This window comes from Amblyomma mixtum, chromosome 4, assembly GCF_055824585.1.
Source record: "Amblyomma mixtum isolate Tamu chromosome 4, ASM5582458v1, whole genome shotgun sequence".
NCBI classification, from domain to species: domain Eukaryota; kingdom Metazoa; phylum Arthropoda; class Arachnida; order Ixodida; family Ixodidae; genus Amblyomma; species Amblyomma mixtum.
The window spans coordinates 114,577,220-114,603,417 of record NC_143015.1 but is presented as its reverse complement, the minus strand read 5'-3'; the positions used below and the strand labels follow the sequence as shown (position 1 = coordinate 114,603,417).

Sequence of the window (26,198 nt, the reverse complement as noted above, 5' to 3'; positions counted from 1 at the left end):
AACGTAATGTCACATGTAAAAAGGCACCTAAAATGACAACAGCGTTTCTTTTCTTTTTTTTTTCCCGCACCACAGCATACAGCAACCACAGAATTTAAAGAAGTAGGTAAACCTTGTTCCTTACATAGCGGCTGAGAGGGTTTACAATAGGAGGGGTAGAGTACTACCTCATGAAACTACACAAGCTTTAGTGGCCCATCATTTCTACTTACCAAGAATTCCAATCACCAACAGGCTGAAGAAAAATAAGAAAAAAAAAATAATGCGCAATTATAGTATCTGCCCTTGAGGCAAATGGCTTAACCTTCAGGTAGCAGTCCAGCTTTCACAGACAGCAATGTGAGGGGTATAGATATTGATTGGCACAAACTGCAGTTTGGCTGCAATTAAATGAATAAGAAAGGACTCCCTTCATTCAAACGAGTAAAACTAAGCTGAATTTTATTCTTTTTTTCTTACCTCTATCACATTTAGAAATCACCTAACCCTTCCCACATCAAAAAAGGAATTACTACTTGAGCTGCCAAAACTGTTCAAGCTATCAATAAGTGAAATTCCCAAGTTGATTCAACAGTTTCATCAACAAGGCACTGACAAGACGTTGACAAGACGTTGACAAGACGTTGACAAGACGTTGACAAGACATTGACAAGACATTGACAAGACACTGACTTTCTAAGCCAGAAAAAGTGAAAGACAAGACAAACAGCCATTTACAAAAAGAGTGCAAACGGCGTGAGGTGCTGTTGGCTTGCCCACCTGATGGGTGCAAGAGATCGAAGGCGCGCACGTCGGGGTGCCAGGCCTTGCCAGCCAGCTCCGAGGACTCTCGCACCGTGATGCCCAGCAGATCATGGAGCAGCTGCCACAGGCCTTCCAACACCGCCGGCAGCGGGAAGTACTCGCGGACTGCCACCTCATCGAACCTGTGTACATTTGCACTTCCATCGACCGCTGCTCAAGACGCACACTGAGGCTTTCGTGTGACGTGTGCTAGCTCATGTTTAGGTCAACATGTGTGTGGGCAGTGCATTATGTCTTGGACGCCTCAAATACAGTGAAACCTGGTTAATTTGAAAATCCGGATCATTCAGACTGCTGACGTGGCTCCAAGTGATGCCCATGTAAGCCTACAGCAGCGGACACTACTTAATTTTGGACGCTGCCCGACTCACACTGGTTCATTCAGACATGCTCCCAACTGGAGGCCATGTCGCGGTATGAACCACATAGCGCGAGATCATGCTGATATCCCACGTCATGCCAGGCATCACTTCAGAGAGATGCCCGCACACCTCTTACGTCGGGCAATGGCAGGCGTGACGACGTTTGATGGGCCCCAGCCCCGGAAAAACGTGTGGCTACATAGTTTCACTTTCCTTTTTCTGTGTTTCACTCCATATCACGGCGATGGCGGCCCGATTGTTCATCGGCCAGTCAGCTGAGTACAGTTTTGTGCAGTTTCGGACGCTGAATTGAACGTCACTGGTCTTTTCATTTCCTCACCAGAACGCGTTTCGCCGTTCTGGCATCTACGCGTTTCCCTCAGCTCTGTCCGCGAGACACTTTCGTTCTATTGTTTGAGCGAAGCCAGTGCACTCGTCGTGCATTGTCTGCAGCTTGCGGGGTGATGAAGCCTCTTCACGTGCGACAGCGCAGCTTGTGAACAGTCTCCGCTGCTACCGCATTGCACCATTAGGATCGGCCCCATTTTTTTTTTTTTGAAGAAAGTTAGGCTTTATTGGTCCAAAAAAATATACAAAACAACATAAATGTACAGACGAGGGTCCCAAAGCCAAAGACTGCACCGGGACCCTCGATAAATCATTAGTACAAGAAATGGTTACAGCCTAGTTAGCGGATAAATACAAAATATAGAAAATATATAAATCAATACTTCACAAAAACAAGGTCAAAAATCACAATAATGCAGGCAATATAATACATCAGCAAAAAGAGAATAACACATCAGCATTCCAATAAAAATACTTTAAGTTTGTTTTTGAATTCAGGCAAGGAAATTGATGTTTTTAGATTGGGTGGCAGTGTGTTCCAAATTGAAATGGCTTGAAAAGACGACGTCGATTTACCATAATTAGTACAGTTAAACCTGGATGTAACGAACCTCTATGTAACGAATTCCTGGATTTAACGAAATTTTTGAATTCCCCAACGCTGCCCCCATTGAAGCCCATGTATTTTCGACCTCGATGTAACGAAGACGTTGCGGCAGTTAACCTTGATGTAACGAACTCGCAAAGCTGATCAGTCATTACTTTTCGCACTTTTAAGGAAAATTGGACCAAATAAATGCACTTTATTAGTGAATATTAATATTGTACGGAGCCAACAGCTACGCGAACGCCTGGGATCACCGCGACTGGCCGCGACCAAGCGAACTTAGCAATGATGATGATAGCGACGGCTAGCGCGCGGCTAGCGCCGCCCCGTGGCTAACGTAGCAGCCTGTTCAGGCTTTGCTTGTGTAGCGTGGCACCAGGTGGCATTTGTAGCGGCGGTTGATTTTTTGTTGCATTTTTTATGTATGGATTTGAGGACAAGCACTTTTATTTTGTGATTTCCATTTGTTTCAATGGCTCAGACACAGTTATGTGTAAGAATTCACTTTAAAAGCAACGCTGATGGCCGGTTCTTTCATTACCAGGGCCACGGCCGGTCTCGAGGGGGGCGCGCGCTCTTTAAAGAGCGAGCGCGCCCCCCTCGAGACCGGCCGTGCCAGGGCAAAGGAAGGAGAGGGGGAAAGGAGAACGAGAGGGGCAAGGAGGACGAGACCGACGAGACGACGCGTTGCATTCGCCATTTTGTGTTTGTCCTGCGTCTGCGCTTGTCAGCTGTGCTCTCGTGCTGGTTCGTTGACTTGTTTTGGAGGTGCTAGGCCTACCGTCGGCGTGTAGTCGTGCGTCTCCGCTTGTAACTGCGTCGTCGGTTGGTCGTGATGAGTTCTGCTGCCAGAAAACGAAAAGTTTTGTCTTTCGAAGACAAACTTGCAATTTTAAATGCAGTCGCCGCGGGCGAGAAGAAGAAGGACATTGCCGCCCGTTTCAGCATTCCAGCGAGCACCCTATCAACGATTTTGAGTGCGGAACACAGCATCAGAAACGCAGTGGAGTCGGGAACAAGCTCGAAGAAAAAAAGGCTGAAGACGTCGACATATGCTGATGTGGACAAGGCAGTGTTCACGTGGTTTTTGGACACGCGAGCCAGAAATGTGCCCATTAGTGGCGCGATTTTGCAACAGAAGGCAAAGGACTTTGCGTGTATCTTGGGCCATGACGATTTCAAGGCAAGCAACGGGTGGCTGCAGGGTTTCAAGAGCCGACACGGTGTCGTCGGGAGAGTAATCAGCGGCGAATCTGCCTCCGCAGACAGCGATGCTGCTGCTTCATGGGTGGCTGACAAGCTGCCTGGAATACTTAGTCGCTTCGAGGCGGCCGAGGTCTACAATGCCGACGAGACAGCCCTGTTTTATCAAATGCTTCCGGGCCGCACGCTAGCATTAAAAGGCGATGACTGCCGCGGCGGAAAGCAGAGCAAGCTCCGCATAACGATTCTGCTGTGCGCCAACCTCGACGGCACAGACAAGCGAGTCCCGCTGGTTGTCGGCAAAAGTGCCCGTCCCAGGTGCTTTAAGGGAACGAAGCGTATGCCCGTCAAGTATGTGGCGAACTCCAAGGCGTGGATGACTCGGACAATATTTTCAGAGTGGTTAAAGGAATTTAACCAGGACGTCAAGCGGCAAGGCCGTCAAGTTTGCCTACTGCTGGATAATTGCTCGGCGCACCACGTCGAAGGTCTGCAGCTCTCGAACATCGAACTGCACTACTTCCCGGCCAACTGCACGTCCCTAATCCAACCCCTTGACAAAGGGGTCATTAACAGTTTTAAATGCTGTTACCGACGCCGACTAATCCAGAAGATTCTTCTCGACATCCGGCTGGAACGAGAGATGAAGGTTGATATTTATCAAGCAGTCGAGATGCTTGCTGCCTCCTGGCAAGAGGTCAGGGCAGAGGTTATTAGGAATTGCTTTTTAAAGGCCGGAATAGCAAAAAACGCACAGGCTGGTGCCGATGACGAGGAAGACGTTTCTACTCCGTCCGATGTGGCCGAAGCGTGGAACGAGCTACGCACTAACGGTGGTGTACCCGACGACGTTGAACTGGATGACTTTTTGTTTGCCGACAACGCCGCCGTGGCTACAGAGGAAATGACTGATGCAGCACTAGCTGAAAGCGTGCAAGATGATGGTGGTGATGGTGCTTGCGATGCAGATCCGTGTGACGTGCCTACTGCAAAGGAGGTGATGAACGCAATGGACGTTATGCGCCGTTTCGTCGGCTCGCGCGACGATGAAGGAGCTCTACACGATTTAGCTTCTTTGGAGCGGCGTGTTCTGCCTGCACTTGTGCCGAAGAAGCAGGCAGCAATTACGCAATTTTTCAGTGTAAAAAATATTTGAAGGCTGCCTTCACCGGCCGATCCGTGAAAAAAAAACTCCTCGCCCAACGCCGCCTCTCCTCCTCCCGTTCGCTCAAAGCTGCTTTGGCAGCTTTTTTTTTTTCAACGGTCCCTCTCGGGGCCACCAATCGCGCTTCGGCAGAGCATGCGGGCGTTCCCGCTGCGTCTGACTCGAGTTCCCCTCTCTACACCAAGTCGCCTGTGCGCAGACACATGGTGCAGTCGTTTCGCGCCACGCACTTTCACGTGCGCGGCGACGTAAGAACAGTCGTGTCACGTCATAAAAACAATTGTGATAATGAGGTATAAACAGTGTTGTGGGCTATTTGATTTCGTTTCTGCATCATTCGTACGAGCCTTCACGCGAAACCTGTATGTAACGAAAACCTGCATGTAACGAAAAATCGGGAGCTTTCTTCAACTTCGTTATATCCAGGTTTAACTGTATAAACTTTGGGGAGTAGAAAATTGTTTCTTGCTGCAAATCTGGTAGGGTTGTGATTGATGAGCTGATTGGGGTCTACAAACTGAAAATGTAGGGTGCCATGTAGTAATCTAAAGAACATGATTGCAAGGTGATACTGGAAAAGATGGTGGACTGGTAAAATACTGTGCTCCTGTAATAAAGAACGAGCATTAGATGAGAAAGGGCTACGGGTAATAATGCGGATGGCCTGGTTTTGTAAGTGTTGCAGAGACGATAAATGGCAATAATAAGTATTTCCCCATGCAGTAATCCCATAAGTGATGTGACTATGTATGAAGGCATAATACAAAGATAGGAGTAGGTTGCATGGAAAATATGGACGCGCCATTCTGGAGCAGTTGTGCGCTAACAATCCGGAGAGTGTGCAAGCAGTATATGCATGTGACATTGTTCCAAGAAAATCCCCGCTGCCGCACAGTTTTCATCCGAAAAGCAGACAACCATCGCCCTTCTTTTTCATTGATGCCAACAGGTCCTGGCAGTTTTGGGGAGAGAGGCAAGAGGGTGGTGAATTCATTAATTCGGGCCTTCGAATAATTCGGACACTTTCCCTGGTCCTTTGAAGCCCGAATTAATGAGGGTGTACGGTAGCTCATTATATTATGAAATCGTAACCTCTGTACTGGCAATTTCGGGGGAGGGGGGGGCAGAGGGTGGCAAATTCATTAATTCGGGCCTTCGAATTATTTGGACAGTTTCCCTGGTCCTTCAAAGCCTGAATTAATGAGGTTTAACTGTAGCTCCCTGCACTATGAAATCATAACCTCCTGCTCCCAGTATCAGATGTCAGAGTCAGTACTTTGACACCAGAGCCGTATGGCACGAGAACATCACTGGGGGGGGGGGGGGGGGGGGGGGGAAGCTCCTTAACCGCATGGAAGCTCAGCCACAACTCTCACCTGGCGAGCAGGGCCTGGCGCTGCTTTCGGCGCCAGTAGGGCACGTCCCACAGCTTCAGCTGGTCCCGGAAGCCCCGCTCCTGGCAGAAGTTGCTCAGCGACTCCAGCTCCTGCTCCGCCCGTGGCCGCACCTGCTCCGCTAGGCTGGGCGAGACATAATGGCGAATCACAAAGACTGCCCGTTTACCTCATCGGCAGGAGAGCAAACGCAAGCACTGACTGCTTCTATGGCCAGACCTTTTTTGCAATGGCAGATGCAAAAAACGACGCTGGGCTCAAAATAGAGGGAGTAGGAAAAGTAAGACGAGGAGCATTTATACCCCTGTCAAGCGCGCAAGTTAAGTGCACTTACGGGGAGTGCGCTTCGGCATCCTGAGTGACACTTTGAGCTACGCGGTGCTAAACGGGAAAGCAAAGTGCACTCGTAGTAAAAAGAGATGTCGTCAGAGAATGAGCGGAATTTCTGAACAGGACGATGGAAAAGAAATAAAGACTCATAATATTTGATTGCTTAACGTGATAGCGCAAATAAAACGAGGTTCAATAGTTTTTAGCGATGAAAACAAAATGAAAATAGAAGAAAAGCAAAGACCAGCCAAGACTATCCAGAATTTCGACAACAAACAAGATGGTGGCGGGCAGCGATGTTGCATCTGATCACGTTTACTTGTTTTGTTGCTTCGCTTGTAGCTATAACCAAGGAACTTTTTTTCTGAAAACAGTGTTATAGCACATAAAATAAAGATGTAAGTACTTTTTATGCACTATAAATTTTGTACCATTGGAACCGCTGGCGTCGAGGCTACGCACTTGACCAGCAAAGTGTGGTCCGTGAATGCACTCTCAGCGGAGTGCACTCTTCCGCGAGTGACACTCCACTTGCGTCGTTTAGATGCGCCAAAGTGTACTTACAGTGAAGTACGCTCTCCTTAAGTGCACTTAACTTGCCCGCTTGACAGGGGTATAAGCTATGCTGTGAAGCTTTGTGCAGCGCAGACTGGCACCAGCTGGTGCCAGATGTGTCTACTTTCAGGCTGGAATCCCTAGAGTTGTACTCCTCCTAACACACTAAATTTACACCCTCCAGTTTGACGTTAAACAGTCAACAGGATGGACTGGCTTAGACAGGCTTGGGCATTCCTTTTGTGACCACTTGGGCTACTGCTGGCACACTCTTCATTCCCATCGAGGTGACCTATGAAGAAAAGCGCATGAGCCAGGGTGCACAATCAGGCTGAAAATGGCAGAGTAGCAGTGTACACCGCAGGCTAAGATGCTGCTGCCCATGTTGAGGGGCAGAGGAGATGGGGGGGGGGGGCATTTGGAACCGCTCACTTCTTCCCGTGCGTTCCCTCTCGCAAATACAGTCAAATCCACTTATAACAATACTGAAGTGCCATGGAAATACCACTGTTATAACCAATAATTGCTATAACAGGGTTGTGCCGAAAATACCATAGAACACATGCAAAAGCTGACAGTGCCGCAACTGACCATTGTTATATCCGATATATTGTTATAACCGGTATTGTTATAAGTGGGTTTGACTGTACTGTCACTGCTCAGGGAAACAGAAGCAGTTTATGCAGCATGGGGCATGCATTGCGACACGCCAGTGTAGAACTGCTTCATGGCACGGCCTTCAACTGTGTCATACTTCTAACACCGGTGATGTGAAGTGGGGTGCGGACGTGACGAAAGCATGACGTTGGCTCAAATACTTTCTAACATTATTCCTTGCAAACGAAGCATGGGAAATGGCGTGATTTTGCAAACTGGTTTTCCTCGGCTGAGTCATTTTTTTTTTTAATTTCACGAATTTTTTGGGCTCAAATTCTTTGGAACATTTTTAAAGTTCTGCCCAATCCGGAAAATCCGTCGGCAACTGCAGCAGCGCCAGACATGTGAGAGAGCCGGAAAGAGTCCCACCTGTCTAGAAAAGTGTTCACACGCTCTGTGCTGCCCGCCATCTTGGTCTCCATGGAGAGTGCGGCGAAGTGCGGGTATCCCAGCACCTCCGCCTGCATCTGTCTCTGGGAGCGGATCTCCTCGATGGGCAGGCTGTTGTTGACCTTAGTCGCGGTGGCCCGTGCGTGGTACGCCTGCCAGAGATTCCACCGCTGCAGTCGGTCGCCGCAGTGCTGCAGGAACGCCCGGTACGTCTTCTCCTCCAGGGTAACCACCCAGGGACCTCGTGAAGGCTGGCTCCTGCAATGCATCCAACACACCAGCTGTCACCACACGACGGACTTGCTTTCTGGTTCAAAAAGCAAACTAGCACCACAATTTGTTTACACCCACCAATCCTTTCACCATTCATTCATCCATTTATTTATTTAGGTAGCCTGTGGTGCCGACTTTGGTGTTAAAATGCTTAATCCAACATCGCCGAATCAAATCCCGGTTGTGGTGCCCGCAGTAAGGCGAAATGTGAAAACGCCCGTGCCCTCTGCGATGTCAGTGCATGTTTAAAAACCCCTATGTGGTAAAAATTAATCCAGAGCCCTTTCTATTACTGCGTTTCTCATAGCCCGTGTACAGCTTCAGGACATTAAAGCCCGGATACTAATCCCCATTCACGTTTTAGCAAATACAGCAAGAGCTAAGGAATACAGGTATGTAAGAACATCCAGTGGCTGCTGCTTTTGGACCAAAACGATCGCACAACCTCCTCGACTCGCAAGCAAGCAAGAATGCGCCTTAAAAAGGGCTCCAACACTGATCGTCACTGCACAACACCCGTCAAACTGCTAGCTGAAAGTTGCAGGATCCCAATCAAACTCGCACGTCTTGCCATATGAATCATTACACATCAGTGACATCGCGTTTCATGCTACCTTGAGAGTCCCAGTGGCTTTTAGCCTCATGTGATAACTCGTGATGCATGTTTTAGCAGAGTGTCTGAAACAGGGCGGATTACCAGCTGAAGAAGCAAGAAGGGTTTGTCTCACTTGTCGACAGCCAGCTGTCTGACCAGGTCCTGGGGGAAGTGCTTCACCAGGTCTCCATCCACCCGGTGTTTGAACTCGCTAGAGGCTGCTTGCAGGTTCTGCCTGCAGGGAAGGTGCAGAATCAGCGCACAATCAGTACAAGAATGAATGAATTAAGGATTATTTATTCTCAATCGCTTGTACAAGAAAACCAGCTCACTCCAGTGCTAGTGCTTGTTTGCGGGAAAGGGCAGTTGGGCAAGCAAATCAGATGACGATTACAAAGAAAAGAATTAAGTGAGGGATGTTCACACAAGCAGGAATTCATATAATGCCTGGTCAATAAACACACTGATATGCACAGCTTGTGTCATTTAACCCATTAGGGACCAAGAAAAATCTAGCTGAGGGATTTTCTTCATTTTTAGCACATAATACTCTCATATAAAGAAAAAGAGATTGCTGAAATTTCGTCACGATTGCTTTATTCCTTCCAGAGGTTACACAGGTGTACTTTTTATAGTACACTGGGTCTTCCCCATAGCACATGTGGCTACTTCACTGCATTCCCATTGGTGGCATGAATTTTGTTATTATGTCTGCGATTTTTACGCAGGGTGATATAACACTTCTTGCAGGCCCTCATGAATATTTTCTGGCTATACTGGCACCGCAGTTATCCTACTTTGCACGGAAAGCTTTCTCCTTTTCAAAGAAGCATCAGATACGATTGAGCCAGACTGTCTGCGAACCGCTGGTTACTGCATGTCAAGGTGTAGATAATAATGAGTAACGTTCTTACCAAAGCAAAAGTAGTCAGCAAGCTCGTCTCTAGCAATTTGGTAGATTGTTCAGGCTTTCACAATTGCAAAGTTGAGCTTTGGTGTCAACAACCACTATCACTTTTTGTCCCTGATGCTGATATACTGGCAGTAGACGGTTTGATGCGAAAGGTCAACACCTGCCATACCACTGTTGTAAAAGGAAAGGAGTTTTGGCTTTAAAAAAATCTGCTGTAGGCAACCACCACTCTACAAAACACGTAGGCTCACTGCTGTTATAGTTGCAAGCCATAGTTACTATACTGTTGATCGTAGACTTCAATAAAGGCATGTAACCTATACTACTGAAGCAAGAATCGATGTTTCATGGCTGCTTCTATTTCATCGCTTTCTTTGGCCCGAGTGGACACTTCCTAAACCTGTTTTGGCGAACGGTTCCTCTAGCCCTAAATTCCTCCCAGTGGAGCGTTACAAGAATGTCTTGAGAGGTAAAAAAATTTAAAAAAGATAAGAAATGGTCACTAAGGGTTTAAATCAACTCAGGTGACGACAGGACAACACGCACTTCCAAAAGTTTCATTTCTGAACTCAAGTACTTTGCGCAGACGGTGTGAATGGCATAACAGTAACTGTCTGCTCGGCAGAACCTTCAGTTATTACAACCAATTAAAATCATACCATCATCAAACTCAAGACCGCTAGCTGCAAGTACAGCAGCCTCCAAGGCCTTGCTGAGTAGACAAAGTGATTTTTTCCGAAAAGTTGGAAGTGAATATAAGATCTATGAACTGGAATAAATAGGCGCCGTTCTGCACACAGGAAGACCCAGTGTACTATAGAAAGTACAGCAGTATATAAATCATCACAGAGCAAAAAACGCCAAAGGTGCGGGACATTCAAAGCATCCGTTGTTTACTTTCGTCTTTCGTGCTGCTCTATACTTGAAACTAGCGTAATATGGGCATGAATGCGGCCGTGAGAAAATTATAAGCAAGCAACTACCGGTGCACTTCGTCGGAAACAAACATCCTGAAGTTTCACCACTTAAAGCTAACATACTGAGCAGAGGAAGTGCGCCAAAATAGTTAAGGGTGGTTGGCCAATCCCCTGTTGACAAAAGCATGCCCTACTTGAAAAGAAAATTGCAGTCTTTAGTGGTGAAATTGTAAAAAAATTAAGTGTACTTTTAAAAGTACGCTGGGCGCTAATGGGTTAAGACAAATCGACTATTGACGCTATGGTGCCAGGACGATACTAGTACAATAACAATGAAAACGAAAAGATATGCCATGCAACATGAGGAATGGTTAAGATTGTACATAGTAATTTCAGGTCGTGTGCATTGTTCCTGGAGTTATTACCACATGCCTGAAAGAAAGTTAGGCCCTCTCGGTGGTGCTTTTCACAGGGAAAACAACTGCAAGTAAGCAAGTATAAATTTAAATAAACATGTTCCATTCCCAAATAGATGTGAAAGAATAGAGAATGAAATGCGCTTGTAAAAGCTAACTTCCCGTCATTGCAGAACTGCTGTCACCAGTCATTTGTTTTTGCAATAAGGGAGTAATTACTCATTGGCATCCACCCAAGCGCAGCCATACGGCCACAAAGGAAAGCTAAACAGCTTTCTCAGAAACTTCGTAGTAAAAGAAAAATTCGTCCTGGTCCGGGGTTCGAACCCAGGACCACCACTTCACCGGAGCAGTCGCTCTACCAACTGAGCTAACCGGGACGGCAAGCTTATGGTAGGGCGAGAGCGAATTGATCAGTAACTCGAAGTGGGAACAGTGTTGGTCGAATGTTTAGGGGAATCCCCAAGGTGGAGTAAATTTCTAATAAGAGAGTAATTACTCATTGGCATCCTCCCTTGTAATTGGTAATTACTCCCTTATTACAAATTTACTCCACCTTGGGGGATTCCCCTAAACATTCGACCATTTCTTTTTGTCTTTTGGTGCTGTTTTGTTGCATTTATATCAGTTATCAGTAGTAGGGTTGTCAAAGAAGTCCAGATACATACAATATTATATCACTTTGCAGCAGGTTTTTCTGCCCGTTCTTCACATATGAGGAACAAGAATAGCTCTGTTTGAGGCAACAACACTACACTTCATTTCAAAAATTTAGGCTGAAGACGGACAGCAGTTTTAAAGTACTTTTCAAACACGTGTTTGATCTTACAGGGGGCTTCCGAAAAAATTAAAATTGTATGTGAAATAATTACTGCACTTTAATAAGAGGCTATTTTAGCTCAAAATGTAACTCTTTGCTTCTTTAAGCTAGAAAGGCCACCCCCCCCCCCCCCCCCCAAAAAAAAAAAAAAATTAAATATGTACAGGCTGGTTCCCACCACCAACCATTTTCACAAGAAAACTGCAGTGACATCAATATATATATAGAATTTTTTGTAGTGTGCAGATATCTGAGCCTAGGCTACACTACAACAATCAAGTTCTTTCCAGCAATCATGGAGTCTATACCTCTTAACATCATCATCCCGTGACGAGTTTGAATAGTGTGTCAGAAAAAATTACTGTATTCTAAACTACAAATTTCTAAGCAACAAACATGTCTTCCACTGCTGAGTGAACACCAATGCATCTGCAGGGAGCCAGACCACTGATCTTTAATAAGAAGAAAAAAAAAAAAAACCTGATGGAGCTGTCCCCAGTGTCCCTCAAGCTCAAGCAATGTTCACAGCAGCACAAACTCCACACTCATTACCATTAGCATACTCAAGTTAGCAGAGTGAACTGATTAAAAAAAAAAAACCTTCAGCCCTAACAAAATGAAAACAAGGGAGGGAGGGAGGGAGGGAGGGAGGGAGGGGAGAGAGAGAGAGGGCAGTCAGGCAGAGCTCACACTCACCGATAAAGCTGTGCTTCCTTCTCAATGCGGCTCACTGCCTGGCCCAAGAGTCTCTGCTGGGGTGCTGCCAGGTCGATGCCCATGAGCCGAGCCTCCAGGCAGTGGTGCTGCACGATCCGCTGCTCCTCCTCCGTGTACCGCTTTTCGTCCTGAATCAGCTCCTGCAAGGACCATCCCATTCCTCATTCGTATCACTCTGCCAGTAGCATGCCAGGAATTAATACACAAATTTCAGTGGTTATAACAGAACAGCTAATACAGCAGACAAGCTGCGTGCACGCTCTGGCGCATTCGTACTGGTATGAAAAGTTGAAACGTTCCAAATCGTCGGGTACAGGATGTGTGAAATGTGGTAGTGGAGGGCTCCCGATTTATTCTGACCACTTGAGGTTCTCTAACGTGCACTGGCATCGTGCAGCAAATGAGTGTGTTTTGCAATTTGTCCCCATCAAAATCCAGCAACAGCGAGCAGGATTCAATACCGTTCCCTTGTGATCAGCAGCTGAATGCCGCAACCACTGAGCCACTGTAGCAGATCAGGGAACATGCTCATTGTAAAAGATGGAACAATGTAGCGTTCCGTTTCATCATTTTCCTCATTCTCTGCCTGCGTTCTCACCACAGTTCTCGATGAAACAACTTTTCCCACGAACCTTGAGCCACCTCAAAATCCACCTGCTATGAATAAAGGCTCTGTCGCATTATCATCATCATCAAATGCTACACAGTATGAGCTGCTTGTTTCCCAACAGCCCAGTCACAGATCTTGATGAAATGACTTTTCCCAGAAAACTCAGACTACCTCAAAATCCACCAGGTCACTACAAATCAGGGCTCTGTCACATCACCACCATCGTCAAATGTTCCACATTACTACTAGCTGCTTGCTTCTCAACGGCCCTGTCACAAACTTTTTTTTGCACTTTAACATCCTAATCTCATAGCTCCACCAAGTTATCCGTCCTCTTGTTCTTTCTTTCTTTCTTTCTTTCTAATAAGGGAGTAATTACTCACTGACGTCCACTCGAGCGCAGCCATACGGCCACAAAGGAAAGCTATACAGCTTTCACAGAAACTTCGTAGTTAAAGAAAAATTCGTCCTGGTCTGGGGTTCGAACCCGGGGCCACTGCTACACCGGAGCAGTCGCTCTACCAATTGAGCTAACCGGGACGGCAAGCTTATGGTAGGGCGAGAGCGAATTGATCAATAACTCGAAGTGGGAACAGTGTTGACCAAATATTTAGGGGAATCCCCCAAGGTGGAGTAGATTTGTAATAAGGGAGTAATTACTCATTGACATCCACTCGAGCACAGCCATACGGCCACAAAGGAAAGCTATACAGCTTTCACAGAAACTTCGTAGTTAAAGAAAAATTCGTCCTGGTCCGGGGTTCGAACCCGGGACCACCGCTTCACCGAAGCAGTCACTCTACCAATTGAGCTAACCGGGACGGCAAGCTTATGGTAGGGCGAGAGCGAATTGAGCGAATTTCTCTGCCAATCTGTGCCTACCCCTCGTTACTGCTTATGTCCACGCATTCTGCATGTTCTATGCACCAGTCATTTTCCCCAAGTGTTGCTTTCCTGTCTTCATCTGAGCTATTTTTACTGAAATAAACAGCAAACATGTGAGATAAACTTTGGGAAATGCAAAGGCTGACAAAACCTCAGCTTGATTTCAGTGCTCACCTTAACCGCATGGTAAATGTGCAGGCTCTGGTACTGCCTGGAAAGGGCCCGGTGTACCCTCGCTTGTAGCTGCAAAACACGCACACCACAGATGTTCAGTGTTTCAAGCAATGATTGCTCAGTGAGTCTCTCGTTAAATAAAATAAAAAAATAAAGTTTTTCTGCGCATTAAGAAAACAGACTGCTTTATTCATAAGTAACAGTGGACACCAGCAATGCCGCAGAGGCTACTCGTAATTACAGTGGTATCTCGTTAATTCAACGTTTGTCTGGTAGCAGAAGACGCATTTATCGATGAGAAAATTGTATTTACATATTTTCCTGCCACTCGGTCCAAACTCGCAAAGCCAACTCCAAAAAGGGCCCCGTGATCACTGTTTTAAAGTGAATGGCGTTGTAGCCTGGCCTCTAAGATCCGCGCTAAAAGAACTGTGTCGATGCTCCCCAGTTTTCTTGACAAATTGGCCAATAATGGTGACTCCTATATTTTATTTTTTGGCCTTTTCCAGCTTATAAAAGCTCTGTTTTCAGTGAGAGGGGTCTCTTTAGAATTAGGAAGCAGCACTCTACCAAAATAAGTTAGCTTTAATCTCTCCTCAGTGTACATTTAATTTGAACCCCGTCTAATTTGGACAAACTTTGGGCCCCCTTCAAGCTTGAATTATCGAGACTTGACTGTAGTTATGGTCATTTGAGGGGATAATGAATATGAACTGTAGAGTGATCAATTTCTCGGCACCTATTTTTGTTCACAGACTCGTCAGAAAACCCACCAAGACTCGTCAGAAAACACACGTAAGAAGAACACCTGCAAAGAAACTGAAGAAACACACAATGTGGCCAGCCCTGGCATTCAATGAATTCAAAGACACCTAAGCACAGTGGCGAGGAATACAGGCACTGCAAATCTTGCTGAAACCTTGCATGTATAATGAGCTAAACAAAATCAATGTATTAACACAATCAATGGAGTCTAACTACGGTTTGAATTCTTGCAAACAGAAAAAGAAACACTGAGACAACCTTGTCAGCTAAACATGAAAAACAGTGCTCCTGACCTACATAATGAATGTTTCAAGCCGAGGTGCTCAAAGCTAGGTAGTAGAAGCAACATGGAAGGACTTGAGAGCATCAGCTTCCAGCTGATCATTGCACTAACTGGCAACATAGAGTTCAGTGCATGAGACGACAGCTCATGAAGTTTTTAGAATTCTATGATCTCCGCTCTACTACTAAGGTCACATAAACAGTAAATTTCAGGTGAAGCTCAATACTCTACATGTTTTCTGACAGAAATTCGAGCCAGCTTCAAAATACCTTCACAATACCTTCACAGAAAAGGTACCACAATAATAAAAAAAAATGGCTGAGGCTTAGCTAAGGTTAAGCCTAGTCAGATGCGAAGCATATTGATGGCTAGGCTTGGTAAAGTTCCTCGCTTTGTTTTTCAGTTGTTGTAGAACGTTGTCGCCGAGCCGCATATTGAGCACGCCGCTTAGCCAGACGTTCATCCCGCTCTTCATCGGTCTCTGTGGCACGCTGAAGCTTTCGCTTCTCGTTCAAATCAGACCTGCTTCTAGGCGGCATCCCAACACCTGGCCGCCTCGTAAGTGCCCGGAGAGCGAGGCAAGCTCAGCTTCATACCGCTGCTGTAGCATCACGTGGTCAGCTGCAGCGCCTCTGATGTGGAGCCTCCACTGCCGCGGCCGACCGCGCGAGCCGGCAGCCCATCTCTCTTCTGCTGTGACGTCATGTTGTCACGTGGTCAGCCGCCGCGCCTCTGATGTGGAGCCTCCACCGTCGCGGCCGACCGCGCGAGCCGGCAGCCCATCTCTCCTCTGCTGTGACGTCACGTTGTCACGTGGTGTCACGTGGTCACGCTAAAGGTCAATGGTAGCTCCACCGCCGCGCTCGACGGGCTGTAGTGTAGCTCTAGTAATATGCTTCGCATAAAACAAACAAACAAGGTACATGCGAGAGAACTGCTGAAGCCTGCCGTTTATATGATGGCGACTAGCTGACCAAGATATGAAGAGCCAAACCAAATACAAAGGAAGGAAGAACAAATGAGCTAAAAATGTTCTTTTCAGAGTATTGCTTGTAATCATCCCAGCACTTGCAGCTTTTAGGCATCATCAAATAAAATTTAGTTAGTCAATGGGACACGCTACGTACATGTCACACATCTTGTGTGTCCACACCCTTAGTTTCTTTCGGAGAAACTGCACTTACTGCATAATGACAGTAATTAACAACAGCCAAGCCCTTGATGTGACCATAAAATTGGGACGGGACAAGACGCGATGGTCCAAGCATGGGAGCTGACCTTTTCGTAGGCGTGGGCAATCTGCTCTGTCTGGTTCACCAGGTACAGCAAGCGGAGGGCACTCCAAGCCGACTCCAGGGGAGCAGCTAGCCTCTCCAGGGGCTCCATGACGGATTCGAAGGTCTTCACGTAGGCTCCGTCTGGAGAGGCAAAGGGGAAACAATGCTCACATGCCAGCACCAAGACATAGCCATGGCAGTGTTGAAAAATACCTGTAACAGATCCCCACACTTTCACATAGCTTTTTCAAAAGAAAAAGGGTATTTTTCTTGAAATTTCACAACCCCCATAAGCTTTGTCACTCTAAACCACTGATACCGCCCGCATTAAAACAATGGCAACCTAATATGTTAGGGAAGGATGACATTGGTGTCGGATCCCGACAAAACGTGATAAGGCCGCAGCTTGACGGACATCACGTCATTTTTCTAGAACTGCTCAAGTGAATTACAATGTTTCCGTTTCTGTAAATATGGGCTGCCAAGAAAATGGTCATCTTGTGCTCACAGGTGTTAAAGGGGCTGCGAAACACTGCTTGGGGGGATACCGGCTATACTTCAGGTGGATTCTTAATGTCACACAGATGCTGACCTAAAAAGAACTACAGGAATCGATGCACAGGAACGGGAGTTATTCAGTGAAGAAATTTCAAAATGCAACCAAACAAAACGCTGCCCTCAACTCGATTTTGGCGGGGCTTCCCACTCCTATTTCACTCTCCCAATGACGGCACCTGGCGCAACCAATCAAAACAGCATGCCAGAGCACGTCGCGGAAGTTTGTACTCCATGGTTGCCTGCTCTCTGTAACTCGTTCTTGCTGAGACTGGCAGTATCGTTTCCATGCCAGAGCGCCCCTGGTGGTGTATTTTTATTTTACTTGCTTTGCAGGGCTCTTATCTAAGACAAACAAGTCGTTTTTGTTGATCTAATATAAAACGCAGACAGGTGACAAAATGTGTCTCTATTTATTCACACAATTTGCAGTATATTTACTGTTTGTCCGATCATCAAGCTCGCGCCAGGTGATGTCATATCCGCTGCTAAAAACCCGCCACTGTGTGGCTACACCATCAGAGCCATGAAGTTGTTTTTGGGAGGACATTAAAATATTAAAAAACGGAATATACGCGGTATTACCGACGCTAATAGCACCATTATAACTCACTGTATGCAATCAACAGGCAAAACAGTTAACTAAGATTGCGTTTCTGGGCCCCTTTAAGGAAAAACCACAAGCCACATGGTGCACAGTTTATTCAAAAGAAGACTTCAATGAAAATTTTTATCCATGCTCTCACACTGAAGAAACTAAAAAAAGAAACTAAGAGGAGCAAGTGGGTTATAGATATACTGCGTTGCTCTCACAAGTAAACAAAACACTCCAACTGTCATTTCAAGTACAAGCAGGGCTTACGAAGCAAGTTTTAAACGGTTAGCTTCAACTTGTATGCAAGCAAGGTGCATATCCTCGCGTAGTTTGCCTGTTATCAGCATTGCTGGACTGCAGCCCAACAGCAAATGGCGTTTAAGTTGTCTAGGAGAGAGACTGGAGCAGAGATTATATTTTCAGCATTTTGGTTTCAACTTTATAATGGGATGCTTCTTAGTATCTGTCCATGATACTTGCAAAACTGCAGTTTTAACACAAGATGACAACTTTAAGCACAGCCTGTCACAGTTTCACTTCTTTCATTCTTAACCCTTTGAGGGTCGAATTATTTTGAAGAAAACTTTCCCAGGTGGTCAAATTACTTTACTGCGGATCTTGAATCTACAAAATGTGTATAATCGAGAATAAATAGTAAAAAAAAATTAGGAACAGTACTTTGTTGACAGCATCACTCACAGCTGGAAAATGTTCACTAGAATTTCAGGAGCGACGGTGATAAACAAGCTAAGAGCAGCACCAATAAAGATAGAAATCAACTTCGGCAGCCCCTGCAAGATAGTGCTGACAAAAAGAAAACTCAAATTTCGCGCGACTCCGTTGCGAACACGCGGCGAAACCAAAACTACAAAAGGGGTGTTGCCGCAGTCTGTGCCGCCGCGCTGAAGCTAGACATAAGTTCTGCTTATCTCCGTAAGAAGGCAGCACAAAATGCAAACACTTCTTGTAAGTCCTAAGAGGTGGCAGCACCCCCCAGTGAGCACGCATTGTTCTTTTGGCACAAAATTTCAAACGGAAGATCGAAACCGTACCCGTACGGCAAAGACCTTGCGGGTCAGAAAACCGCTGCTGTACATATACGGCAAAAACCTTCAAAGGGTTAAAGGCCCGGGGGCATTACATAAGGAGCGGTTAGAATTGGCATAAAATGACAGTTAATAAAAAGACAAGGATAATGAAACACGAATGCAACAAACTATAAAAGCGAAACAAAAGGGAGAAGACCAAGGTAATATAAAGCCAGAGCAAAAACACAGGAAAAAAAATGCGTGGTAATATGCACAGTTGAAAAACAATGAATGCTTCAAGATAAGTTTGGGGCGGAGTGATTTATGGTCATAGCATGAAACTATGCCGTTTGGTAGGGGCACTCCGAGGGTTAGTGTGTATGGGCAAAAAAGGGCAGTTCATGGCATAAGTGCTGCTCTTGATACTAGTTACCTATGCTTCTGTGGTTTGGCAAGCACCACCATCTCACGCCACACAAATCTTGAGAGCTGGCTCTGTTAACAGACTGCATACCTGAAGCTTTCATATGACATAATTTTGACCAACTAAGAATGCATCATATTACATCACTCAGAAATGCTTTTCTTCTACTTTGTAAAAAAGACATATTACTATCATTTTATCCCCATTTTTTCTAGCATCACATAACACTGACTAACTAACTGTTCATTCTAACCTTGCTTTTGAGGAATACAGCTTCATATTTTTTCATGGAACTTTCATTTTTGACTTGAAACATTAAAGAGGCTGTTTATTGTGATTCCATATCTACTGCAATATAATTTCAAAAGACCAGCTAACAATCAAATGACACCAGCAAAACAACAGATTTGCTCTTTTTGTTGACAATTTTCATCAACAGCTATGCTAAATGCTAAAGACAAACAGATGTCACTTCTGAAAGGTTAAGATCGTGGAAATACAAAAGATGACACAATTTAAGGCAGATACATCTTTTAAGTTCAATGTCACAGTATGTCACACCCAAGCTGACAAAACCGTCGCACAACACAAAAATAAGGTTGGGCCCTGTCTCAATGTTGGTGAGAGGAATTCAAATAAGGTGGTGAAAATAGTAGATGTTTGTATTTTTGATGCATACAAGAGTAAACCAGAACTAAGGGGTTGAAAAACGACATATCAGTCGACCGCCATCAAGGTGACATGGTGCCACAGGATCAGGCCAAGAATGGCCTTACAGCAGCTCATGATTCCGCAATGCCTGATGATTGTTAGAGCTGCATTGCGTTACGCGACTTTTGGACACGATACAACTCGTGCCCAAGACTAATTTGAAGTGCTGTGATTAACACGGCAAGTCTCTTGCTGAATCTAGAGTGTATAACAATAAAAATGATGAGACAATTACCTTGAACCTGGTCTTCCAGTTGGCACACGCCGGCTTCAAACTCCACCAGCAGCTTCCCAACGGCATTGTAGCATTGGGCTCCCGTGAGGTGTGCATACTCTGGTGGCGCAGCCGTGAACCGCAGCAAGGGGTTGTTCTCAGGTGTGTCTTCAGGCACCTCTGGTAAACTGCACAGTCGCGAATTCAAAATTATATGCTTCACACTTGCGGCGTATCCCTGACGATGGAGTGTTCTTGAGTTCCAGGTTAAACTGCACCTTTCCAATGCATAGTGAGACCTTAAATGGTTTGGTTTATTGGGGTTTAACGTACCAAAGCGACTCAGGCTGTGAGGGACGCCGTAGTGAAGGGCTCCGGAAATTTCGAACACCTGGGGTTCTTTAACGTGCTCCGACATCGCACAGTACACGAGACCTTAAATGGTGTTTTTAACTTTGTCGCCCAGGCTTTCAAGGTTCAGTCGATTGCTGTGTCATGACAAAATGATGCGGACAACACGACACAAGTATTCATGCATAGAATACTTTTTTTTTTCCACGACACCAATATCATACGAGTCACTGCAGTTTGTTTCGTCTCTTTCGATAGTTTCTGAGGAAACATTCAAATGTAAAAGAAAAAAGAGGGGGGGGGGGGGGGGGGGCTGCTGGCATCGGCAGGACTGCTAATTTACTAGATGTTTAGCTCCCGACTTCCGATAGCGACATAGGAAAGACTCGACGTTCTTGCATGATGCAAGACACTTTGCAAAGACTGAGAGCCCAGCGATCAGTACGGAGACTAGTTAGGACTGCCCAATAAAGACGAAGTAGTTTCGCGTTAGCACGGAATGCGCCCGTTTCTGAAGACGGGGCGGCAAAAAAGTCGTTTCGCTTTCCGACGCAGAAAGGTTACAGAACTGCGTCGCTCACTACAGCCGAGTGAAACTTTCTACCTTCGGCATAGGGTCCGCTGGAGCATTTAAACTACGATGCACCGAAAGTGTCCGTACTTACAGGACAATATACTTGTGTCTTTTCTGGGCGGCAGTGGCCCCGAAACGCCGCGCCGCCGCTGTAAGCACTGCTCTGCGCGATGACCACATGAGCGCGGCCATGTTTTTGTTGATAACGGCAGTTGCAGTTATCTGAAGCCGCAGTTTCCCAACTTTTTTAATGAACTTAAATTTATAAGTGTGTTAATACTATTATTAATTATATTGTTAACGTTTAAAAATATATTTAAAAATTTAGGCAGTTTATAATTAATTGGTTGTTTGTTTTGTTGTTGTAGCCAATGATAGTCGCACCTGAGCCCCTGAGCCGTAGCCAGCCAAAGGAAAGTCGCAAGTATAGTGTAGTATAGTCGCAAGGTTGTGATTGTTGTGGTGGTTGGGTGGCTGAACGCTCAGTAGTCGTTTTATAATTTGTTTCACGCTGCTGTGATTGTGTGGTGAATATAAGCCAGCAGTCGTAAAGCGTCGCTTCCTTTGTGCACCGAGAAAAACATGGGCAAAGTCAGACGAAGCAAGAAGCCGCCTCCCGAGGGCTGGGAACTGATCGAGCCGACTCTGGATGAACTGGAGCAGAAAATGCGTGAATGTAAGTGAACGAAATCCTTTCGTATGTCTTCTGTTTTAATTGCGCAAAAGAAAAAGAGCAGCTCGAACCTTGAAAATAGATTGCAGTCTGCGTTTCTCGAGCTTAGAACAGGTACCGGATTAATATTTAGCGAGCACGCCACAAAACGATGGTCCACTTAGCCAAACGACGAAGCTACGTTGTTATACTATGAAGAGTGTCAATGCTCAGGCTCTAAATGTGCCGATGCCTGTTGATTGCGGTTTTGTTGCTGTAGGCTGTGTTTGTTCACTTAGGGTGGAACACGCTTTGCTTGCAGGTGAGACAGAGTCGCATGAGGGCAAACGGAAAGTGGAGTCCCTCTGGCCCATCTTCAAGATCCACCATCAGAAGTCCAGATACGTCTTCGATCTGTTCCACAAGCGCAAGGCCATCAGCAAAGGTGCGCTGAAGTTGTTGCCCAGCGTTCTGGGGGAGGCCGAAAAGCACAGCGGCTGCTGCCTTGCTAATAATCGTCAGTGCACTGACTGCCCTTTTTGTTTATCTGCTGACGTGACGTCACGGGCGCCATCTTTGGGTACTGCGGTTAGCTTCCGCAGAGTACGCGGGAACCGGTTGGTGATGGGCGGGTTAACAAAACGCCAAGGCTTTCGCTGTGCTTTCGGGACCCAGAGATGGCCGCCACTATGACGTCGGTGAAAACTATGTATAGAATAGTTTAGACCTGTTGTGGCTTATGGAACTACTCATGCCTCTTTGCAGATCAACCTTTTACACTGCCATTTACGTCATGGGAACTCTGCTATTGGAGCTTCCCTCATTAATGAAATTCTGGCCCATTTTATCTATTGCAAGGGATGTTTTGATTAGAAAGTGCTTGAAGTGTGTCACACCCTCAGCAAAGGCAACAATGTTGCTATTCCTTGTTCGCTCACTTTGTTGGACACATAACCGGCAGTGAAAGCTAACGTAAGAACTTCTTCCCGGTATACTGCTCCCCTACAGGACAAAGGTGCTTGAAACGCTAATTTGCTAGGCCAATTGATCCATATGTCGCATGTAAAAAGCTCGGAACAGAGCATTAGAGACAAACAAGAAGAATATGTGAGAACAAGTCCCCCACGAACAATGAACGACTGCACATGTGTCAGGTACAACTGGAAAATGTGACAAAAAAAAAAGGCACAAATCACATTATCGGGGCACGAGCCAAAGCCTGAGTCACAACTAAAAACTTCAAAAGTGCTTTTTGTCAGAAAGTGAAATTGAATGGGCACACACTTTGCCTACCTACTAAGATAACATTTCCACTGTCTAGCGTGAGAACATAGAAATTTTTGCTTATGGCATGCTGTGACACTACCTTGTAGAAATACCCTGATATAACTATCACTAAAATAGAAAAAAATACTAATTGGTTGCATGCACTTGCAGACTTTTCAATCCGTGTGACTTATCCCAAAGTTGTATTGCACAGTGTTTTCATTGTATGTGACCGGATTGTTCGCATATGTGAACGTTTGTCAACTCAGCTTCTGGCAAGTTGATGACAGCAGTAGGCATGCATTCTTCGATGGCACAGTGTACATACAGTCTCTTGTATCGTAAATATTATTGCACGGCTGTCAATGCTAGCATCTTAGGAAACAGCGTAGCAGATGACACTCACACTGGAGAGGACTTGTGCACTTGCTCGAACATTTAGAAATATTCCCATTTTTCTCTCTTATAAGTTGCTTAAATGAGGGGCTGCGAAACACTGCCTGGGGGAATACCGGCTATACTTCAGGTGGGTTCTTTATGTCACACAGATGCTGACTTAAAAAGAATTACAGGAATCGATGCACAGGAACCGGAGTTATTCAATGAAGAAATTTCAAAATACAAGCAAACAAAACGCTGCCCTCAACTCTATTTTGGCGGGGCTTCCCACTCCTATTTCGCTCTCCCAATGACGGCACCTGGCGCAACCAATCAAAACAGCCTGCACGTCGCGGAAGTTTGTACTCCATGGTTGCCTGCTCTCTGTAACTCCTTCTTGCTGAGACTGGCAGCGTTGTTTCCATGCCAGAGCGCCCCTGGTGGTGTATTTTTATTTTACTTGCTTTGCAGGGCTTTTATCTAAGACAAACAAGTGGTTTTTGTTGATCTAATATAAAACGCAGACAGGTGACAAAACGTGTCTCTATTTATTCACACAATTTGCAGTATATTTACTGTTTGTCCGGTCATCAAGCTCACGCCAGGTGATGTCATATCCGCTGCTAGAAACCCGCCACTGTGTGGCGACACCATCAGAGCCATGAAGTTGTTTTTGGGAGGACATTAAAATATTAAAAAACGGAATGTATGCGGTATTACGGACGCTAATAGCACCATTATAACTCACTGTATGCAATCAACAGGCAAAACAGTTAACTAAGATTGTGTTTCTGGGCCCCTTTAAATGCCACGCGATCGACAGCCGTGTGATACTATTGAGAATCGAGGAGGCTGTACAGGCCCAACAAGGGAGGCCTGCGAGAAAACTGCGTGTAGTGAGTGTGTGGATGCTGTTGTTGGTGCAGAGCTGTACGAGTACTGCATCCGGGAGGGCCTGGCCGACCGCAACCTGATGGCCAAGTGGAAGAAGCAGGGCTACGAGAACCTGTGCTGCCTGCGCTGCATCCAGACGAGGGACACCAACTTCGGCACCAACTGCATCTGCCGGGTGCCCAAGGCCAAGCTCGAAGAGGTCAGTCTTCTGCACTGCATACTCCCCGCTTCGTAGTAGGTTTGGTTTTCCGGTTGTATCAGAGCTGTGTAGTACCATCATTGCACAAAGTGCTGCTGGAATGAATGAGCTTTGCACTTAAAGGTTGATGAGGCTATGCAAGCTGAAATTGAGGCTATTCTCAAGCACGATCAAAGGCCGCCATCGATTCTAAGCTGAATACAAAGCTACCAGCATGGCATAGATTGAGGGTGTAGACTTGAGGATGCCGCACAAACCACACATTACTCACGCCGTACTATGGTCTGGCCAGTGATTATGCTTTGGCTGACACTAGTCTTTCTGCTGTTGCTAAAGAATAGATTTGGGCTTGTTGGTGCTTGTTCAGTGAATCAGACGTGGAAACTAGTACAATGTGAATAAACAAAACTAGTTTTGTTTTTTCTGGTCCTCTCTGCTTCGCATGCATTAAACACTTCTGACCCATTCATCCTCTAGTTACACCATATAAGGACATGATGTGTACTGTTGCTCAAAATGCTAAACAAAAGTTACCAGTTAATGGCAATTCCCTGGGCCAAGAATGTTTCACTGGAGTAAGTGGCGAGATGTACTGTGTCTGCATTGCAAAGTGCTGTTGCTGGCAGGCATTATAGAGTGATCTATCTAAAGTGTTGCATCTTTTACGCATCGGAGAGTGCCGGGAAAATGACACGCTGTGTTACAAGAGGGTTGGCAAAAAATATGGTGATGTCGATGAGCGATTGCATGAAGCAGTTGAGCAGGGCAGGTTCGTGGCAAAAGCCTAAAATACAGTCATGAGTGTCCATGATTTGAAAGGTTCGTACGGGCACCTCTTTGTATTGCTGGCTAACGTTCGAAGCTATTGTTTTTCTTTTCCTGTTCACCCATTATTTGATGGATATTAGCCAGGATCTGAAACTGGTTTCGATTTGTATAGATGTAGTCGTAGCACACATGAAATTTCACTCGGAACTGCTGGTGGCAGGCAGTTACATGCTGCTGCAGAGGATAGGTGGTATGCATACTTTTGTATTGTGCATCTGGTGTAATGTTTCGCTTGTTTGTTTTTTGTGTGCAGGGCAAGATAGTAGAGTGTGTCCACTGTGGCTGCAGAGGGTGTTCGGGATGAAGATTGCAAGCACTGCATAACACTCACTCATTTCTGTAACAACCGGAGAGCGCGTTGATCGCACTGTTCATCGTAATTGTTCCACAATAAAAGTGGAGTGGCGCAATTCGCAGTGGTTGCTGCTGTGAAGTTGCTAGCTACCCAACCACAGAAGCGACTGCGAGCTGAATTTAACTCTGTGCACCTGTATTGCATAGTCCGTGCCTAAGTGCTCACCGTCACTATGAAGGCGAAAGCCTTTAATGGCTCATACTGTCGTCCGTTAACAAAGCGTGTCACACGCGTTTAACTCGGGAACTAGAAAAGATATAAGAAAACCAATGGTTGCTTCAAATAGAGGAGGGAAAAATGAACCTAGGTGCCACGTTTGATGACTGTAGATTAATTAGTTTATTAATTATTGGCAAAAATGTCGAAATTGCATCAAAATAGTGGGGACATCGATATAGCCACGGAAACAGTGTGACGTCACATCCACCGGAAGTCGTCACAGCATAGTGAAAATTGTCACAGAATGGTCGGTAAAACACTGGATTTGTGTCGGATTAGATGGGAAAATGTGTAATTAAGCGTAATTAGCACTTAAGATCCCCGAAAAATGTACAATTTGGGCATCGATATAGCCACGGGAACGGTGTGACGTCGCATCCACCGGAAGTCGTCACGGCGTAGTGTCCTCGGCTTTCGCCCCTCAACACTTTAGTTGCCAAAGTGTCCTCGCAATTCTTATCTTGATGTCATGGCAAATTATTGTCTTAGACATTT

General features: G+C 45.8%; 2 protein-coding genes across 2 annotated transcripts in view; one reads left to right on the top strand and one right to left on the bottom strand.

Moving 5' to 3' along the window:
- The window catches only part of LOC149347969 (uncharacterized), a 33,580-nt gene extending 12,475 nt beyond the window's left edge, over positions 1-21,105 (bottom strand). Inside the window, exons 1-9 of the mRNA XM_089587799.1 lie at positions 21,004-21,105; positions 20,009-20,175; positions 16,462-16,601; positions 14,136-14,204; positions 12,446-12,606; positions 8,817-8,918; positions 7,795-8,073; positions 5,866-6,009; positions 760-926 (exon numbers count right to left, since the gene is read on the bottom strand). Of these exons, the coding sequence (XP_089443925.1) occupies positions 760-926; positions 5,866-6,009; positions 7,795-8,073; positions 8,817-8,918; positions 12,446-12,606; positions 14,136-14,204; positions 16,462-16,601; positions 20,009-20,175; positions 21,004-21,104 (1,330 nt within the window). The 5' untranslated portion in view covers position 21,105. The remainder of the gene's footprint in view (positions 1-759; positions 927-5,865; positions 6,010-7,794; positions 8,074-8,816; positions 8,919-12,445; positions 12,607-14,135; positions 14,205-16,461; positions 16,602-20,008; positions 20,176-21,003) is intronic.
- A 215-nt stretch (positions 21,106-21,320) lies between these two features.
- Positions 21,321-25,586, top strand: l(1)10Bb (BUD31-like protein). Its single transcript, XM_089587798.1, has 4 exons — positions 21,321-21,588; positions 21,887-22,009; positions 24,135-24,301; positions 25,383-25,586. The coding sequence occupies exons 1-4, from the start codon at positions 21,495-21,497 to the stop codon at positions 25,431-25,433; spliced, it is 435 nt and encodes a 144-aa protein (XP_089443924.1). The 5' UTR covers positions 21,321-21,494; the 3' UTR covers positions 25,434-25,586.
- Positions 25,587-26,198: the final 612 nt, after the last annotated feature.